Source organism: Alnus glutinosa, chromosome 10, assembly GCF_958979055.1.
Source record: "Alnus glutinosa chromosome 10, dhAlnGlut1.1, whole genome shotgun sequence".
Lineage (NCBI taxonomy): Eukaryota > Viridiplantae > Streptophyta > Magnoliopsida > Fagales > Betulaceae > Alnus > Alnus glutinosa.
Genome location: NC_084895.1, coordinates 15,980,450 through 15,996,683, shown reverse-complemented (window position 1 = coordinate 15,996,683; position 16,234 = coordinate 15,980,450). Strand labels below are relative to the sequence as shown.

The window sequence follows — 16,234 nt, the reverse complement described above, 5'->3', positions numbered from 1 at the left end:
AAAAAAATCTTATTTCTCTCTTTCTCTTTCTCTCTCTCTCTCTCTCTCTCTCTCTCTCTCTCTCTCTCTCTCTCTCTCTCTCTCTCTCTCTCTCTCTCTCTCTCTCTCTCTCTCTCTCTCTATATATATATATATATATATATATATATATATATATATTCTCAAAACATATTTGTTTATCGTCATTCTCTATGATTTCTACCGTTCAACTAGTGCTTCAAAAGAAAGAGCGCTTGACTTTTGAGAAAAATTCTTATCTATCATTTTTTAACTTACCACCCCATTAGAAAATTGCCTTTATTATACTCTTCATCTTCTCAACTCCTTTACCGCCCATTAGTAGTTGGATTGCCACCAAAATTCACAACATTATTGAAACTGCCAACTCGATTGAATCTTTCTCAATAATTTGTTTCCATTATTGTAATTTTTTTTCTAAAAAATCTCAAGCTTAAAAATGAGAATTTCTATAAATAAAAGCTCGATTTCAATTCCAAACATCTCATTAAATTTTTAACTTCGAGTCATTGCTTGCTTAGTTTGCCAAAATTTGGCAATTGGCATTGCAGACCTAATTTTGTAAATAAAAATTAAGAAAAAAAAAAACATAATTATAAACAACTACCCTCGGCCCTCATTATCATATTTCCTTACACATAAGTGAAAATTGTGTTTAGACTAGATAATAAAAAGTAACACATCCCCAATAACCATATAATAAAAAGTGAAAAAGAATCTCGATCCCTTCCTCTTCAATATTAACTATAATATAGGAATAAAATATGTCAAAAAGTCTTAAGATTAGAAATCAGTTGAGGAAAATGGATTACATCATGTAGCACTAATGTATAGAGGCTCAGGCAAATTATTATTATTATTTTTTTTCTAAAAAAAAAAAAAATGGGTGGCACTAATGGAGACCTACCTCCAACAAACTAAACAATGGTAAAAGCATAAATGAAAGGCTAATGAAAATTGTAACAGAAGTGAGTTTGGAACCTCCTTGTCCATCTTTCCCATACACTTCATTTGTACGTGTGACTATTCTATGTGACAGACAACGTGAAAAACACGAAAACCTTGGAAATTTGTGCCTGACTATTCCATGTGATGGGTTGATATCAATTTAATCGGAAGTCCTTGATATTTTGATACTAGTCGTGTGACAACTAAGATAACGTTTTGTGGTCCGCGTTAGATTTGTTCAACTGTTCAACAGACATCATTTTTTATTGGACTTTTTTAGATATGGACGTATTGGAATTTTTCTTTGAGTGGAATTTTCAAAGGATGGCTGGTGACCCAAAATAACCATTTTCAAAATAGTAAAAGAGATTATGATTAAATTGGCAATTCAGATAAAAGATTTTGTTTTATTGTTTCTTTAAATTATGATTGGAATTTTAGGTGTTCAAAGCTCATAATTAGGTCTAAAAAATCTTTACTCACTACATATTAAATATTATTATTATTTTTATTCTCTCAATTATATTTTAAATAATAAAGCGTTTAAAGTTGAAAAATAAATTTTATTTAAAAATTTATTTAATATTACTTAATTATCTTATTTAATATTATCAATTTTTTAAAACTTATTTCAAGCAATGTTAAAAAATTAAATGATATCAATACATTTTTCTAATGGAAGTGGCCACGACAACTTCTGCTCATGGTCATTATTAAATTATGAATTATTTTTAAAAAATTAAAAAAATAAAAAATAGGTAAAATTAAACAATTTAATTTAATTATTTAATCTTGAAAATTTGTTGAAGTGGAAGTACTTGATATTTTGATACTACTTTTTGTACACGTCATTAGCCAACCAAAGATAATTTGATACTACTTTTGTTACAGATAACGTTTGTGGTCCGCGTTTATTCAACAGATACCATTTTTGATTGGACTCTTTTTTTTTTTCTTTTTTTTTTTTTTGTTTTTAAAGTTTACTAGACTGTTTTTCATTACCATTTATATAAAAACTCAAAAGTCATAGTTAAATAGAAAAAAAAAATGTTACATATATGATAAATGTCAGAGTAAACGTGAGATTAATTTGAGTTTACTTATTCACTTTTTAATTTTAAAAATTAGATATTTAAGTTTATAATTATTCTTAATAAATCACTCCATGAGTTTGCTGCTCAAATTTACTGTTAAATTATTAGTGTCACGTCAGTATTTTTATTGAAAATAATATTTGATTATTTTATTAAAAATTAAAATATAAAAAAATAACTTTATAAAAAAACTCAAAATTCATAGTTAAATTGAGAAAAAAAATAAAATCTTATTTCTCTCTTTCTATCTTCTCGAAACATATTTATTTATCTTCATTCTCTACGATTTTTACTGTTTAACTAGTGCTTCAAAAGAAAGAGCACTTAACTTTTGAGAAAATTTTTTACCTGTCATTCTTTAACGACTTACCGCCCCATTAGAAAATTGCCTTTAATTATTATACTCTTCATCTTCTCAACTCCTTTACCGCCAATTAGTAGTTGGATTGCCACCAAAATTCACAACATATTATTGAAACTGCCAACTCGATTGACGCTTTCTTAATAATTTGTATCCGTTATTACTGCTATACTGCTGTACGTACGTGTCTTTTTACCCTCAATGTAAAATTCAATGCACATGTTTCTTTTTTTTTTATTGGTAATTAGGAATAATGCACTTGTTTCTATTTTGATATATCTGGTTTTTTTGTCTTTGTTTTTACTGATAAATCATCAACGCCATATAAAATATCTTTACGAGTCTCTCTCTCTTTTACTAAAAAGACATTCCCATAAATAAATAATTGCTTCAAACATTTTTGTCATGTGTTGTCATATCAGTGTTAAAGTAGCTGGGATAACATATTCCAAACAATAATTGCTTCCACTCCTTTCTAATATTTATCGCTTACTCAAAACACTTGTTCATTCTATTGATCCTTTCTACTACGATCCCTCAAGAGCGCTTCAGTTGTGAGCATTCCTTCACTCACCATCAGTATCTATGGCCGAACAACTTCTCCTCGTCCCTGCCGAGCAAATCATTGAGACTTTGGGCTCATTGGCTGCCAATAAGATCGCATTGCTCTGGGGTCTCGAACATGAGCTTCAAAGCCTGACCGACACCGTTTCAACAATCAAAGACCTGCTTCTGGATGCGGAGGAGAAAAATGCTGCAGGAGACCCAGCAGTTAGACGTTGGCTCGGAAGGCTAGAAGATGCCATGTATGATGCCGATGACTTGCTGGATGCTGTTTCAATTGAAGCTCTACGGAGGGAAATACTGACCCGTGATAACAAGGCCAAACAGGTACGCATTTTCTTTTCCAAATCAAACCAGCTTCTCTATCGTCTTAAAATGGCCCCTAAGATTAAGGCCATGAGAGAGAGGTTAGATTCCATCTACGCCGAGGGGGATAGATTCCACTTGAAGGTACGCCCTGTGGAGACATGTGTCGGGGGAAACAGGGGTAACACTCATTCTTTTGTACGTGCGGAAGCAGTTATTGGTCGAGACGATGATAAGAAGGCTGTTATCCACCGTCTGCTAGACTCCAACGTCGAAGACAATGTTTCAATCCTTCCAATTGTTGCCATCGGTGGATTGGGAAAGACTACACTCGCTCAACTCATTTTCAACGATGACCAAATCCAAAACCATTTTCAGCTCCAAATGTGGGTGTGCGTCTCTGATCCCTTCCACGTTAAGAATATTGTTGAAAAAATCTTAGAAGCTGCAACAAAGAATAAACCACAACCCGCTGAAATGAATACGTTGGTAGGTAAACTTAAAGAAGAAATTGATGGAAAGAAATACTTGCTCATCTTGGATGACGTGTGGAATGAGGATCATGAAAAATGGTCTGAATTAAAAGACGTGCTGATGGGTGGTGCAAGTGGCAGTAGAATATTAGTGACTACACGCAGTGAAAAGGTTGCAAGGATTAGCGGGACAGTTCAATCATATTCCTTAAGGGGTTTAAAGGAAGACGAGTCATGGTGTTTATTGAAGCAACTGGCATTTGAGAAAGGAAAAGAGCCGGAGGAGACTTCAAGCATCGCAGCAGTTGGGAGGGAGATACTAAAAAAGTGCTCTGGTGTCCCACTGGCAATAAGGACAATTGGAAGTTTACTACACTTCAAAAATTCAGAAGCAGAGTGGTCGTCTTTTAAGGAAAATAAACTCTCAAAAATAGATCAAAATGAAAAAGACATCTTACCAACTTTAAAGTTGAGTTATGATCATCTTCCTTCATATTTGAAGCACTGCTTTGCTTATTGCAGTTTGTTTCCAAAAGATTATGTGTTTAAAAAATCAACATTGATTCAGCTCTGGATAGCACAAGGGTTTGTCAAGTCATGTGATGATCAAAACCAATGCTTGGAAGAGGTTGCTAATGAGTATTTTAAGGATTTACTATGGAGATCATTCTTTCAAGAAGCTGAAACGGATGTCTTTGGTGACATAAATTATTGCAAAATGCATGACCTGATGCATGATCTTGCCATATTAGTGGCAGGATCGTTGATCACCACATTAGATGATAAGAAGAGAAGCCTTCATGAGAAAACTCGTCATGTTTCAATTGTTGATTACTACGATATCAATGCTTCATCAATTACAACTTCATTGTGTAATGCAAGTAGCATACGAACATTTCTTTGTATTCCCACTTACACTTTTCCTTCTCATTCCACTTCTTTCAACATTTTAGATTGTGAAGCAATTTTTTCAGGTTCCAAGTTCTTGCGTGTTCTAGACCTACATAGGAGAAATCTTGAACTTCTGCCAAGCTCTATTGGGAAGTTGAAGCATTTAAGATATCTTGATCTTTCTAACAACAGGAATCTCAAGGAGCTACCCAATTCTATATTCAGGTTGCAGAATTTGCAGACATTAAAACTTGAATATTGTTTCAATCTTGAAGAATTGCCAAGCTCTATTGTTGAGTTGAAGCATTTAAGACATCTTTATCTTTCTCATAACCTCAATCTCAAGAAGCTACCCAATTCTATATCCAAGTTGCAGAATTTGCAAACACTAAATCTCTCATTTTGTTATCTTCTTGAAGAATTGCCAAGCTCTATTGTTGAGTTGAAGCATTTAAGATATCTTGATATTTCTCGTAACAAGAAATTGAAGAAGCTATCTAATTCTATATCCACGTTACAGAATTTGCGGATGCTAGATCTCTCATTTTGTGACAATCTTGAAGAATTGCCAAGCTCTATTGTGGAATTGAAGCATTTAAGATGTCTTGATCTTTCTGAGGACAAGAATCTCAAGAAGTTACCCAATTTTATATCCAAATTGCAAAATTTGCATACACTAAATTTCTCATTTTGTTTTAGACTTGAAGAATTGCCAAGAGACATGAAAGAATTAGTCAATCTCAGGCATCTTAAGATGCAGGGATGTAATCGGTTGACTTATATGCCACGTGGATTGGGGCTACTCACTAATCTCGAGACGCTATCAAAGTTTGTGGTCCACAAGGATCCTCTCTCTCAGCAGAGCAGTGGGTTAAAAGAACTAAAGGGACTAAATAACCTGAGGGGAGAGTTAGTTATTACAAATATGAGACATGGGAAAGATGGTGCGTCAGAATGTAAGGAAGCAAATTTAAAAGCGAAGCAACATCTTCATGGTTTGTCTTTACAGTGGAGTACTGAAGGAGGTGTCAATGCTTCAGACGTTATTGTTGATGATGAGATGTTGTTGGAAGTCCTCCAACCGCACCCAAATCTGAAAGAGCTTCGTGTAAAAGGAAATTGGGGTTCAAGGCTTCCAAGTTGGCTTTTGTCACTCACAAATCTCAAATCTCTTGTTCTTTCCCGAATGGATGCTATGGAGTACATATTAGACAGTGGTTACAGCAATGAGTTCTCTTATTCTTTTATCCCATCTCTCAAGGAAATCAAGCTCAAAAATTGCCCTAATCTCAAGGGGTGGTGGAGGAGAGATTCTTCCGTGGAGGTCAATAGTGATGGTCATAATTCCATTGAAAATACAGAGGATCCTTTACTCCCTTCCTTTCCTCCTTGTCTCTCACAATTATTGATCTTGAATTGCCCTATGTTGACTTCCATGCCAACGTTTCCACATCTTGAAGAATTGTTGTGCCTTAGTAATGCTAGCTGGAAGCCACTGCAACAAACAATGATGATGAATATGGGAGCACCGCAAAGCCAAACGTCAACAGCAAAAGCCTCCTCTTCATCCACTCCTCTCTCAAAATTGAAGTTTCTACAACTCGATTCCTTGGAGGATCTAGAAACTCTACCAAAGGAGTGGTTGAAGAAGCTCACTTCTCTCAATTCTTTAACGATAAGGAGCTGCAATAGATTAAATTCTCTCTTCCCAGGTATACAACATCTCGCTGCCCTTCAAGACCTTAATCTTTATGATTGTCCTGAGCTTGAGCTAGCCAATGTTGAGGATGAGATGCAATGCCAAGGTCTTAAGAGCCTCCTCTCTTTGGAGTTTTCATGTCTTCCGAAATTGGTGTCTCTCCCATTGGGACTTCAACATGGGACCACTCTACAAAGGCTCAGGATTTCAGATTGTGAAAACTTGATGGCTATACCAGAGTGGATCCACAACTGCACATCACTGCAAGTGCTTGAAATTGATGGATGCTCTAGTTTGGCATCACTGCCCGAAGGAATGCGTAGCCTAACGTCTTTGCGGAGGCTGGAAATTAAAAACTGTCCCAACTTATTGCAAAGATGCAAGAGAGAAGTGGGTGAGGATTGGCCCAAGATTGCTCACATCCCAGAGTTGGAATTACAGTATCCAGATTCAGGTATAGACTCATCATTTTATCTTAATCCTTCATGGAAATTTAAGTAACCACCTTCTTCACCATCATTTTCTTCATTTTTATCTCTCAATATTTATTGGTTGTTAAATTCCAGGTACAGAAGTAGGAGAACCAGCTAAAGCACAGAAGAAACAAAGGATTTGGAGCATATTCAAAAAATCTAGGGCGCAGAATTCGTGATTCTTCACGTATTACGAGAAACATTTAGCCTCTATTCTTGCTCTTCCCACCACCTCACTTCTGTCATCTCAAACAAAAGACAGAAAGTCAATTCGTTCATCAAGATCTTTGCCCACCCCTACACCATGGTGTGCGAGTTGTACTATGCAGGAGGATTGGGGGCTGTTTAGTGGGACAAAGCCCATATTGGCCTCTACATGGGAATTGGTATCAAATTCTATTTTATTATGTTGTTTGTTTTTTTAGAATTTTTTGTCTCGTTTTTCAACATTTGTGAGTAAAAAAAGACATAGTTGTGTGGATTTATCATCATCTGGCTTAAGATACATACTTAGATGGAAAAGTATATGTACACCCAACAAATAATGTTAGTGCGTTAGCAGAGAAAACCCCAATATGAGGTAATCACATTATGAGCTCTTGTTTGATTGACCTCATCATGCAAAAGTTCAAAAGCTTCATTGTCATCTTCATAAAAACTAACCCATAGTGTGTCAGCTGGCAATGCAAATCTATAACCAAAAAAGCACCCAGTTAATGATTTTCTTGCATACAAAAATGAATTATGATGAAATAATATACTAACTTTTCCTTTTTTGTTCTGATAGAAAAACAATAAGGGTGCGTTTGGGATTGCGATTTCGTAGACAATAAGTGCGATTTTAAACCAAATCGCAGAACATAGATCGTTTGAGAACTGCGTTTTTAAAAATTGCGATTTGAAAATGCAAAAAATCTGTTTTTTCAAATCGCAAATAAGATGGTGCTTTTTTGAAAACGCAGAATTTTAAAAGGTAAATTCGCGATTTTAAAGGCTAAACTGTGATTTTGCCAAACGCTTAACTGCGTTTTTAAAAATCACTTTTTTCAAATCGCACATTTTAAAATTGTTATTTTAAATCGCACTTTTTAAAATCGCAAACCCAAACAGACCCTAAATGCCTGAGCGCACACACAAACAAACAATTAGGACACATTGAGGCTGTGAACTTGAAACTTGCTAACTCTGAGGCTCGCCGACTTCTCAATTCTATTCTACACTAACATTTAGAACATATTGAGGTTTTGAACTTGAAATAAATTGAGAGAGTAGATGCCCAAAATACTTATTGTTGATGGTATATCTAATTTTCTGGCATAAACAATATTCACAAATCACAAAAAAAAACAAATTATGGAGATGACAAGAGCTGAAAGTTTATTTTAAGGACTAAAAGTTTATGTCCTGTTTTATAGGCTGAAGTTTAATGAGGAAAAAAAAAAAGGAATGTTTTCCATGCTTAACTAACTTAACATGTTGAAAATTTATGATTGAAGAACTTGCAAAATGTTATAGTGCTGTGTGTTTGAGTTATTGCTATGTACTTCATGTTCCAATTGCATTGATTAAGCAACTTACGTGGAAGGCTTGAAACTGCCAGATGATGTTGGGAAATTGCGTGAGGGCTTTGAGTTCCATATATGACTCAAATTTTACTGGGACAATGAAATAACTTCTTTGATCCATCACTTCTGATGGTAGCATGTGATAGACTTTATTAGTGTTTTGTTGCTTAATAAATATTTTCATGTCAGGCATCAATGCATGGTTTCCTATACATGTAAGCTATAGTTTACGGCAAGTTTAACTATGCAGATAGTTATTCTAAATTCTGGAGCATACACGTGTTTTAGTTAAGAGTGGTGCTGTCTGTATATTAAAATTTCGATAAAAGGAATGGTTGTCTTAGGTATTTCTTGCCAAGCAATATTTGCTCTTAACCATCAGAGTTGTTGCCACAACTATATGTTTTTGTTTTGATGGTATTTTGTATTGTTTTCAGGCCTCAGCTTTATAATAGATCAATGAAGCACATTGTGAAGATTATGACATAGTTGGCTGGCATCTGTGTCTTATGGTTTGCCTCTTGAAGACATTTATGGTTCCAAGTAATTTGTATGATTATCTGTTAATTCACAGGAATTTTTTCCTTCTTAGTGAATGTGATGCATATGAGAGCTTAGGTTTCAAAACTAAACCTGTGATTGTACAAACGTGTTTTCTTAAATTTGGAGGTGCTTGTCTTTGACTTTCAAAACTAAACTTGCAGTAAAGGAGGATGGACATTTGTAGAATCTCTTATCTTTTCTCAAGATGAAGTGGGCACATCTGACATCTGTCCTCAATTTTCTTTAGTAGTAAATTGAGCTCACTGAGGATTCCTCTTGATAGAATTGCCTTCCAAATTTTAACTAACTGGCATGATTACTATTTTTTCATTAAGTTATCCATTTTTTTTTTCTTTTGTTGTGTGGAAATGGTATCAAAATATTGAACTCTGACATCGTCATTCTTGATTTATTTTATTTTTTTACTCATTGCTTTACCCTTTATGTAAATGATTAATTCATTACGTGGATGCAGAAAGAAGCTTTGTATGGCTTGACAGAACTTTTGAGAGAGGAAGTCAAAAGTGCTCGTCTAGTTGTTATCCAACATCCATTCAGCTTCCTCTTGTTCCCTTGATTAAGGTTTGTGTCCCTTATTCTGTGTTGCGTGTTGGAGGAATCATTGTGTTCTTTGGTGACAGTTGGTTAAATTAATATGCAGTGCTTTGGATATGTGTATGCTGAGGTTATTTTAATCACTAAATACATCAGCAACATGCCAACATGTGAGAATTGTGCTTGAGATTAGGGGCTCGAAATTAAGACTTAAGAATGTATCTCAGAGATAAATTGAATTTATGCATAGGTTGTATATATGCTTAGATGTTTCTATGATAACAGGGGAAGAGGTAAAACGTACGAAAGATAATTTCAATTGAATTGAATAAACTATATAAAGTTTAAACTTCAAGAAAGGTGTTTGAAGATAATCAAATTAGTGATTTATTTGACTAATTATTATATGAACCTTGGCTGCACTAATTACTCTCTATGATACTAATGAGGAATCCATCCTTCGATATTATGGATGCTTGAAGTATTTTAATTGCACATTGTTTGATATATTCTTTAGATTATGGCACTGTACGTACTACCCATTCCAAAAATGAAGTATTTTAATTGAAATTAGGAATATCATTACTGACTGCATTCCCCTTGAAAATTGTTTGCATTGGTACATGACTCCTTACCTCGTTTGTCATAATTTTTTTGTTTAATTTTCTTATTCCTTTAATCAAGATCATACTTGCTATCATACTTTGCAGTCATAATTGTAATGTTTCTTTTGTAGGACATCATTGTGGCCAAGGATTATTTGAAGCAAAGAGGAGTTGACAGAAAATCAAGAGGATTAGTACCTTGTATTCATATGCCAATGTATCAACCAAGTAAGTGAAATAAGGTGTAGTGATGAGTGTAATTTATGTCCCATTCTAACATCCCCAATTCTCTTCCCACCAGAAAGCCATTTCCCAGGATTTGAAATTCCAAAACACACAAAAAATCACAGTGAATTCAATTCTAGAGAGAGAGAGAGAGAGAGAGAGAGATGGAGGCAAAAAAGAGGGGTCGTCGCTGGACGATCTGATGTCATCGTTCAACACTCGCATTGCAGAGCTTCAAGAGCTCGTCGTTGCACGAAACAGTGAGTCAATTTCCAAAGAACACGTTTTTCTTTTTCTTGCCAAAAGAACTTCGTCAAATCAGACGCGTCCACGAATAAGAATTTCTTGGTTGTATGATTTTCAGTGTACCCGGCCACAAGTATCACTGATTTGTCGGCGGTGGACATCGCATTGAAGGCCATGGAGCTTCAGCTTCAGGCTATCAAGGAGCGGTTGCTCGAAGAAACGCTAGCTATTCCCAAAGCCAAAGTACCTCTCTCTCTCTCTCTCTCTCTCTCTCTCTCTCTCTTTCTCTCTCTCTCTCTGTTTCTATTTTTCTTTTTTTTAAAAATGGTTTTTTGGTCTTTGCCTATGTTTTCCCTAAGCAACTAGGGGGTGAGGATTTGAGTTAGGTTGGTCGACTGTCTCTTTCTTGCTGTGGTTGCAGAACCTCATAGATGCATCATTGTGACAGCAGAAGAAATTGCAGATTATGTCTGTTTATGTTCCGTCATTTCTTCCTGAAAGACTCTCTGTGACAAACTTGGAACCTAATAGATGGTAGTAGTATTTGTTTATCTAGTTTTACTAGTTTATATTTTGTGATTTTGTTTTTTGGATTTATTTCCTTTGTGTTGATAACCAATTCTTGTTAACTAATAGATGCTAGTAGTATTTCTTTTGATTTATGTATTAAATGGTGACTTCCTTACTTATATACTACTTCTATTGCTCCACCAGCATCATCATGATAATACAAAATAAATCTCTTCCACTGAACCTTAAGATAAGGGTCGAGGTATCAAATGAAAGAAAAAAAAAAAACCAATAAATAGGTGGTCTTTTGGCAGTTTTGTTAAAGTTATATGCAGCTGCAGTGTGAGCAAATTACTACAAGCATATGTTTTAATTTTGTTATGTTATCAATTCCAGGAGAAAAAGGGCCGTGGCTCTCCACCATTGTGGTATATAACTGCCAATGAGCTGGATTCTCTGTCATCGTAAGTACATATTTCCTTATGTAATTGTTCAACATTTGATATGGTTTGTTATAGCTGTCTAATACCACACCTATAAATTTGGACACTGGACTACAACTGTATCTGGGAATGTGTGCATCATTTCTTTGTTTGAAATCACCAACATTGAGCTATATATGTGCTTATGTATGTTTAAGTTAGTGCATATGCAGAAAAACCTTGGGAGGCTGAAACACTGCTGACGATCATAATCATACTTTCCACAGTTATATGTGCACATATTTTAAGAAATGGGGGTGAACTCTTTGAATTTGTCTACAAGTATTGGGCATGGTTGTCAAGTTGGGCGTTTGACATGCCAATTGTCAATTGATAAACGGTAGTATGATAATATAGCTTTAGCCTCTACATAGGCAATATAAATTCCTGTCCCTACTCTCCATTTAATCTTTCTTTTTCTTTTCTGGGTGGTTTTGAGGGTGGGGAATGTCTGATACATCCCCTTTTATTTAATAATGATATTCCATAAAATTTCTAGCTCTATGTGTCACGAACTGCAGATACATGAGAGGACGGCTGACATGAGAGGACTGCAGATCCATAAAATTTCTAGCTCTATGTTCAAAGCTTAAAGAATTGCCTAGAGACATGAAAGAATTAGTCAATCTCAGGCATCTTGAGATAGATGGATGTGAACGGTTGACTTATATGCCACGTGGATTGGGGCTACTCACTAATCTCCAGACGTTATCAAACTTTGTGGTCCACAAGGATTCTCTCTCTCAGCATAGCAGTGGGTTAAAAGAACTAGAGGGACTAAATAACCTGAGAGGATACTTAAGTATTGAAAATCTGAGACATGGAAAAGATGGTGTGGCAGAATGTAAGGAAGCAAATTTGAAAGAGAAACAACATCTTTATGGTTTGTTTTTATTGTGGAGTATTGAAAGAGGTGTCAATGCTTCAGGCGTTAATGTTGATGATGAGACGTTATTGGAAGTCCTCCAACCGCATCCACATCTAAAAGTGCTTGGGTTATCAAACAATTGGGGTTCAAGGCTTCCAAGTTGGCTTTTGTCACTCACAAATCTTGTTACATTTCAATTATATAGGTGTACGAAATGCCAATCCCTACCACCATTGAGTCAACTGCCTTCTCTCAAAGATCTTGAGCTTTACACAATGAATGCTATGGAGTACATATCAGACAGTGGTGACAGCAATGAGTTCTCTTCTTTTTTCCCATCTCTCAAGAGAATCGAACTCTCTTTTTGCCATAATCTCAAGGGGTGGAGGAGGAGGAGGGATTCTTCTGTGCAGGTCAATAGTGATAGTCATAATTCCATTGAAAATACAGAGCATCCTTTACTCCCTTCCTTTCCTTGTCTCTCAGAATTACAAATCATGTGTTGCCCTATGTTGACTTCCATGCCAACGTTTCCACATCTTGAAGAGTTGAGCCTAGATGGTACTAGCTTGAAGCCCCTGCAACAGACAATGATGATGAATATGGGAGCACCGTAAAGCCCAACGTCAACTGTTGAGGATGAGATGCAATGGCAAGGTCTTAAGGGCCTCCTCTCTTTGAATTTTTCACTTGTTCCAAAATTGGTCTCTCCCGTTGGGCCTTCAACATGGGACCACAATACAAAAGCTCGATTTCAGATTGTGAAAACTTGACGGCTATACCAGAGTGGATTCGCAACTGCACATCACTTCAAGTGCTTAAAATTGATGGATGCTCCAGTTTGACATCACTGCCCGAAGGAATGCATAGCCTAACGTCTTTGCAAGGCTGGAAATTAAAAACTGTCCCATCTTATTGCAAAGATGCGAGAGAGAAGCGGGTGAGGATTTGAATTTAGGTATATACTCATCATTTTATCTTAATCCTTTGTGGAAATTTAAGTAACCACCTTCTTCTCCATCATTTTCTTCATTTTTCTCTCTCAGTATTTATTGGTTGTTAAATTCCAGGTACAGAAGAAACAGAGGATTTGGATTCAGGTATAGACTCATCATTTTATCTTAATCCTTCGTGGAAATTCAAGTACCCACCTTCACCATCATTTTCATCATTTCTTTCTCTCAGTATTCCTTGGTTGTCAAATTCCAGGTACAGAAGTAGCAGACCCAGCTAAAGAAAAGAAGAAACAGAGAATTTGGAGCATATTAAAAAAAATCTAGGGCGCTCAATTCCTGATTCTTCACATATCAGGAGAAACAATTAGCCTCTATTCTTGCTCTTCCCACCACTTCTCTGCTGTCATCTCAAACAGAAGACAGTAAGTCAAATCGCTCATCAAGATCGCTCACCCCTGCACCATGGTGTGCGAGTTGTACTGTGCAGGATGTGGGTACTTAAATATTAGAAGTTTGAAATTTTTCAGAAGAAAAAAATATGAGTACAATCTTTCTTTTAAGAGTAGAACTGAACAAATGCGAAGATGTTTGGATGAATTTGAAATTATATTCATTATGTTTAGGTGAAGGTTTTAAAAGCACAAAGCATATCATCAAAACATGCGGAGGCAATCAGGAACTAATTGATTAAGCATTTCTTTCTTCAAGTAGCTGTTTGGTATTCTTTAGATTGAGTAGCTGTGATCTAGGAATTCATGTACCGGAGGATGAGTATTGGCAGTAATTCATGAGAGAATCTATAAACGACTATAAAAAGATGTGGTGGTAGTTTGGTAAGTGGATCTGGAAGTACTTGGGTACGTAGAAGGATTGTTTGAGTTCAATTTGAAATATAGAAAGTTGCTAGGGAAGCATTGAAGTCACCTCAGACAACTAAACTGGGTAGCATTTCAGATTATTCACATAAGTTATGTTGATGTACATGTTGATGCAGGGTATCGTGTAATTGAATATTGGGTGGTGCTTCAGTTTAGGCTTTGGGTGGAATTGATTAGTGGTTCAGAGAAAGTGTAAGAGTGAGGTATTGTGTCTTTTTCCAGATTATTCACATAAGTTAGTTTCATTGATGTGGAAGCACGCTCATGACTAAATAATTGCTTCTGTGGTGTTTTAGGTGAAAATGGAATCAGATGTTGGTAGTAAACAGAAGAAGAACAAAGTTTGTACCATTTTTGTTTTCCTTTTTCCCCTGTAAGCATTAAGATGTCTAAATACTGTTGATGAAAAAAATACTGTTGTTCAAATTTATATAAGACGGCAAAATATCATCCACTGTTTCAAATTCTAGTTTTCTGTTTTATGAAAACAAAAGAAAATTTGTATGGTAAAGCTTGATAAAACCATAACAAGATGGACATCATGATAAAATTCAAGTTATTGCTATATTTTGTAATAGCTTTTATGTTCCACCAATGGTCTTTGTTACAATAGTAACACTTTCGTTTTCTTTTGATATATAGGATTCGTTGTTCCTTATAGAACAGCTTTGTGTGCAACATGATCTCTGTCTCTCTTTCATCTTGTGTTATTCGGGATGTACTTGAGTCAATATGCCAATCTTCAATAACTGTGGGCCTACTTGCTGGGATATGTCAAGTTTGGTTTCCGTGGTTCATGTGATTGGTTACCTTGAAATCTAATGTCTACTGTAAATACAATTTGGGATCAGAAACCGATAGTTGGAGGTAGCAAGTGTCACTAAATGGTGATCTTCTTGGACTTCAATAAAGAATAGCTAAGTTGGTAGGGCCACTATAGTTTGAAATAGGCTGATAGCAAGCATTTTCTCTTGCACATAATTGAAGTACAAAACATGCAAAATTGCAGTTTCATGTTAACAATAAGTTTTGTAATTCTGCAGAATGAATGATGCTTCTCTTTTTGGGAGACACTCGTTTTCATGTTGAATTCATCTTATGTTATAAATTCTGAACCTCTGATTTCTATCACAATCATGATGCTGTAATAAATTCATTTTAGCATTGACAATCTCCTTTAGTGTTTAATGTTTTCTGTTTTATTTGAGACAGAACTATCAAAAAAGTTAGAATTTGTGGTAGATTGGGAGTGAAATCTAAAATCTTCAGATTCTTGTCTTAAATTATGGGCTTAATTGATCCTCTAAATCCCATTGTAGAGTTAAACCATAGCTTAAATTTTTCCCCGCAATTCAAGGGGATCAAAATTAATTTCTGCATAGTAACAATAGAAATTGTTCTCACATGCATTTTTGCTATATTTGTTTGTAGGTCAACGATGGCTTTTCTGTTATGAAAAATTTATCACCCTGTAAACGATTAGCTGGTGGCTCCAAAAGAGTTCAGGTTCCTCATTTTCTCAGTGCACAGATAAAGCTGAAAAAACATGTTTTACTGCAACCAGTGTTTAGAAATTGGCAGGGTCAGTGTAATGTTCCTGTGAGTTGATCACACATGTTCTTTGGACTTCTGTACATGGTTCAATTTCGTGTGTTAATGTTATGTTAGTTTCCCATGTATTCAAATAGTTTGTAATTTTGTTCAAAATTATGCAAGGGATTGGTGCCTTGTAGAATTGCCTTCCCCATAAAAAGAGACAAAATCCAATTGTTTTTGTTTCGAACTTGAAGTCATTATTATGCAAGGGATTTATCAGTTCCTCATCTATGAAATAAAGTTGTATCATTGGCATTGCTGCCACTTGAACTTTATGAACTGATGATATATATATTTTATTAATTGAATTAGGAAAAGGATTACAAGGGAAGATCCTTCCCACTTTTGATCTAAAAGAAATAAGAAGTGAATAATCTT

The 16,234-nt window shown here is 35.3% G+C and overlaps 2 protein-coding genes and 1 long non-coding RNA gene across 4 annotated transcripts in view; all 3 read left to right on the top strand.

Moving 5' to 3' along the window:
• Window positions 1-16,234, top strand: part of LOC133878798 (disease resistance protein RGA2-like) — a 92,859-nt gene that overhangs the window by 41,316 nt on the left and 35,309 nt on the right. The window contains exons 2-3 of one of the 2 annotated variants that reach the window (XM_062317335.1): window positions 6,921-7,213; window positions 8,830-8,888. The exons of the other annotated variant lie outside the window; for it this stretch is intronic. Coding sequence (XP_062173319.1) covers window positions 6,921-7,006 — 86 coding nt within the window. The 3' untranslated portion in view covers window positions 7,007-7,213; window positions 8,830-8,888. Of the gene's footprint in view, window positions 1-6,920; window positions 7,214-8,829; window positions 8,889-16,234 lie in introns of those variants that run through there. 2 annotated transcript variants of the gene reach the window in all.
• Window positions 2,929-6,855, top strand: LOC133879773 (putative disease resistance protein RGA4). The gene has a single exon (XM_062318547.1). It carries the CDS (start codon window positions 3,007-3,009, stop codon window positions 6,853-6,855), a length of 3,849 nt encoding a protein of 1,282 aa, XP_062174531.1. The 5' UTR covers window positions 2,929-3,006.
• Window positions 9,410-15,928, top strand: LOC133878800 (uncharacterized). Its single transcript, XR_009901991.1, has 9 exons — window positions 9,410-9,517; window positions 10,227-10,323; window positions 10,397-10,580; window positions 10,685-10,809; window positions 11,473-11,540; window positions 12,080-13,384; window positions 13,497-13,526; window positions 13,636-13,804; window positions 15,692-15,928. It is a non-coding gene; the product is annotated as an uncharacterized LOC133878800 (long non-coding RNA).

Coding starts and splice junctions, on each gene's coding strand:
- LOC133879773 (XM_062318547.1), top strand. CDS start 3,007: ATGGCCGAACAACTTCTCCTCGTCCCTGCCGAGCAAATCATTGAGACT.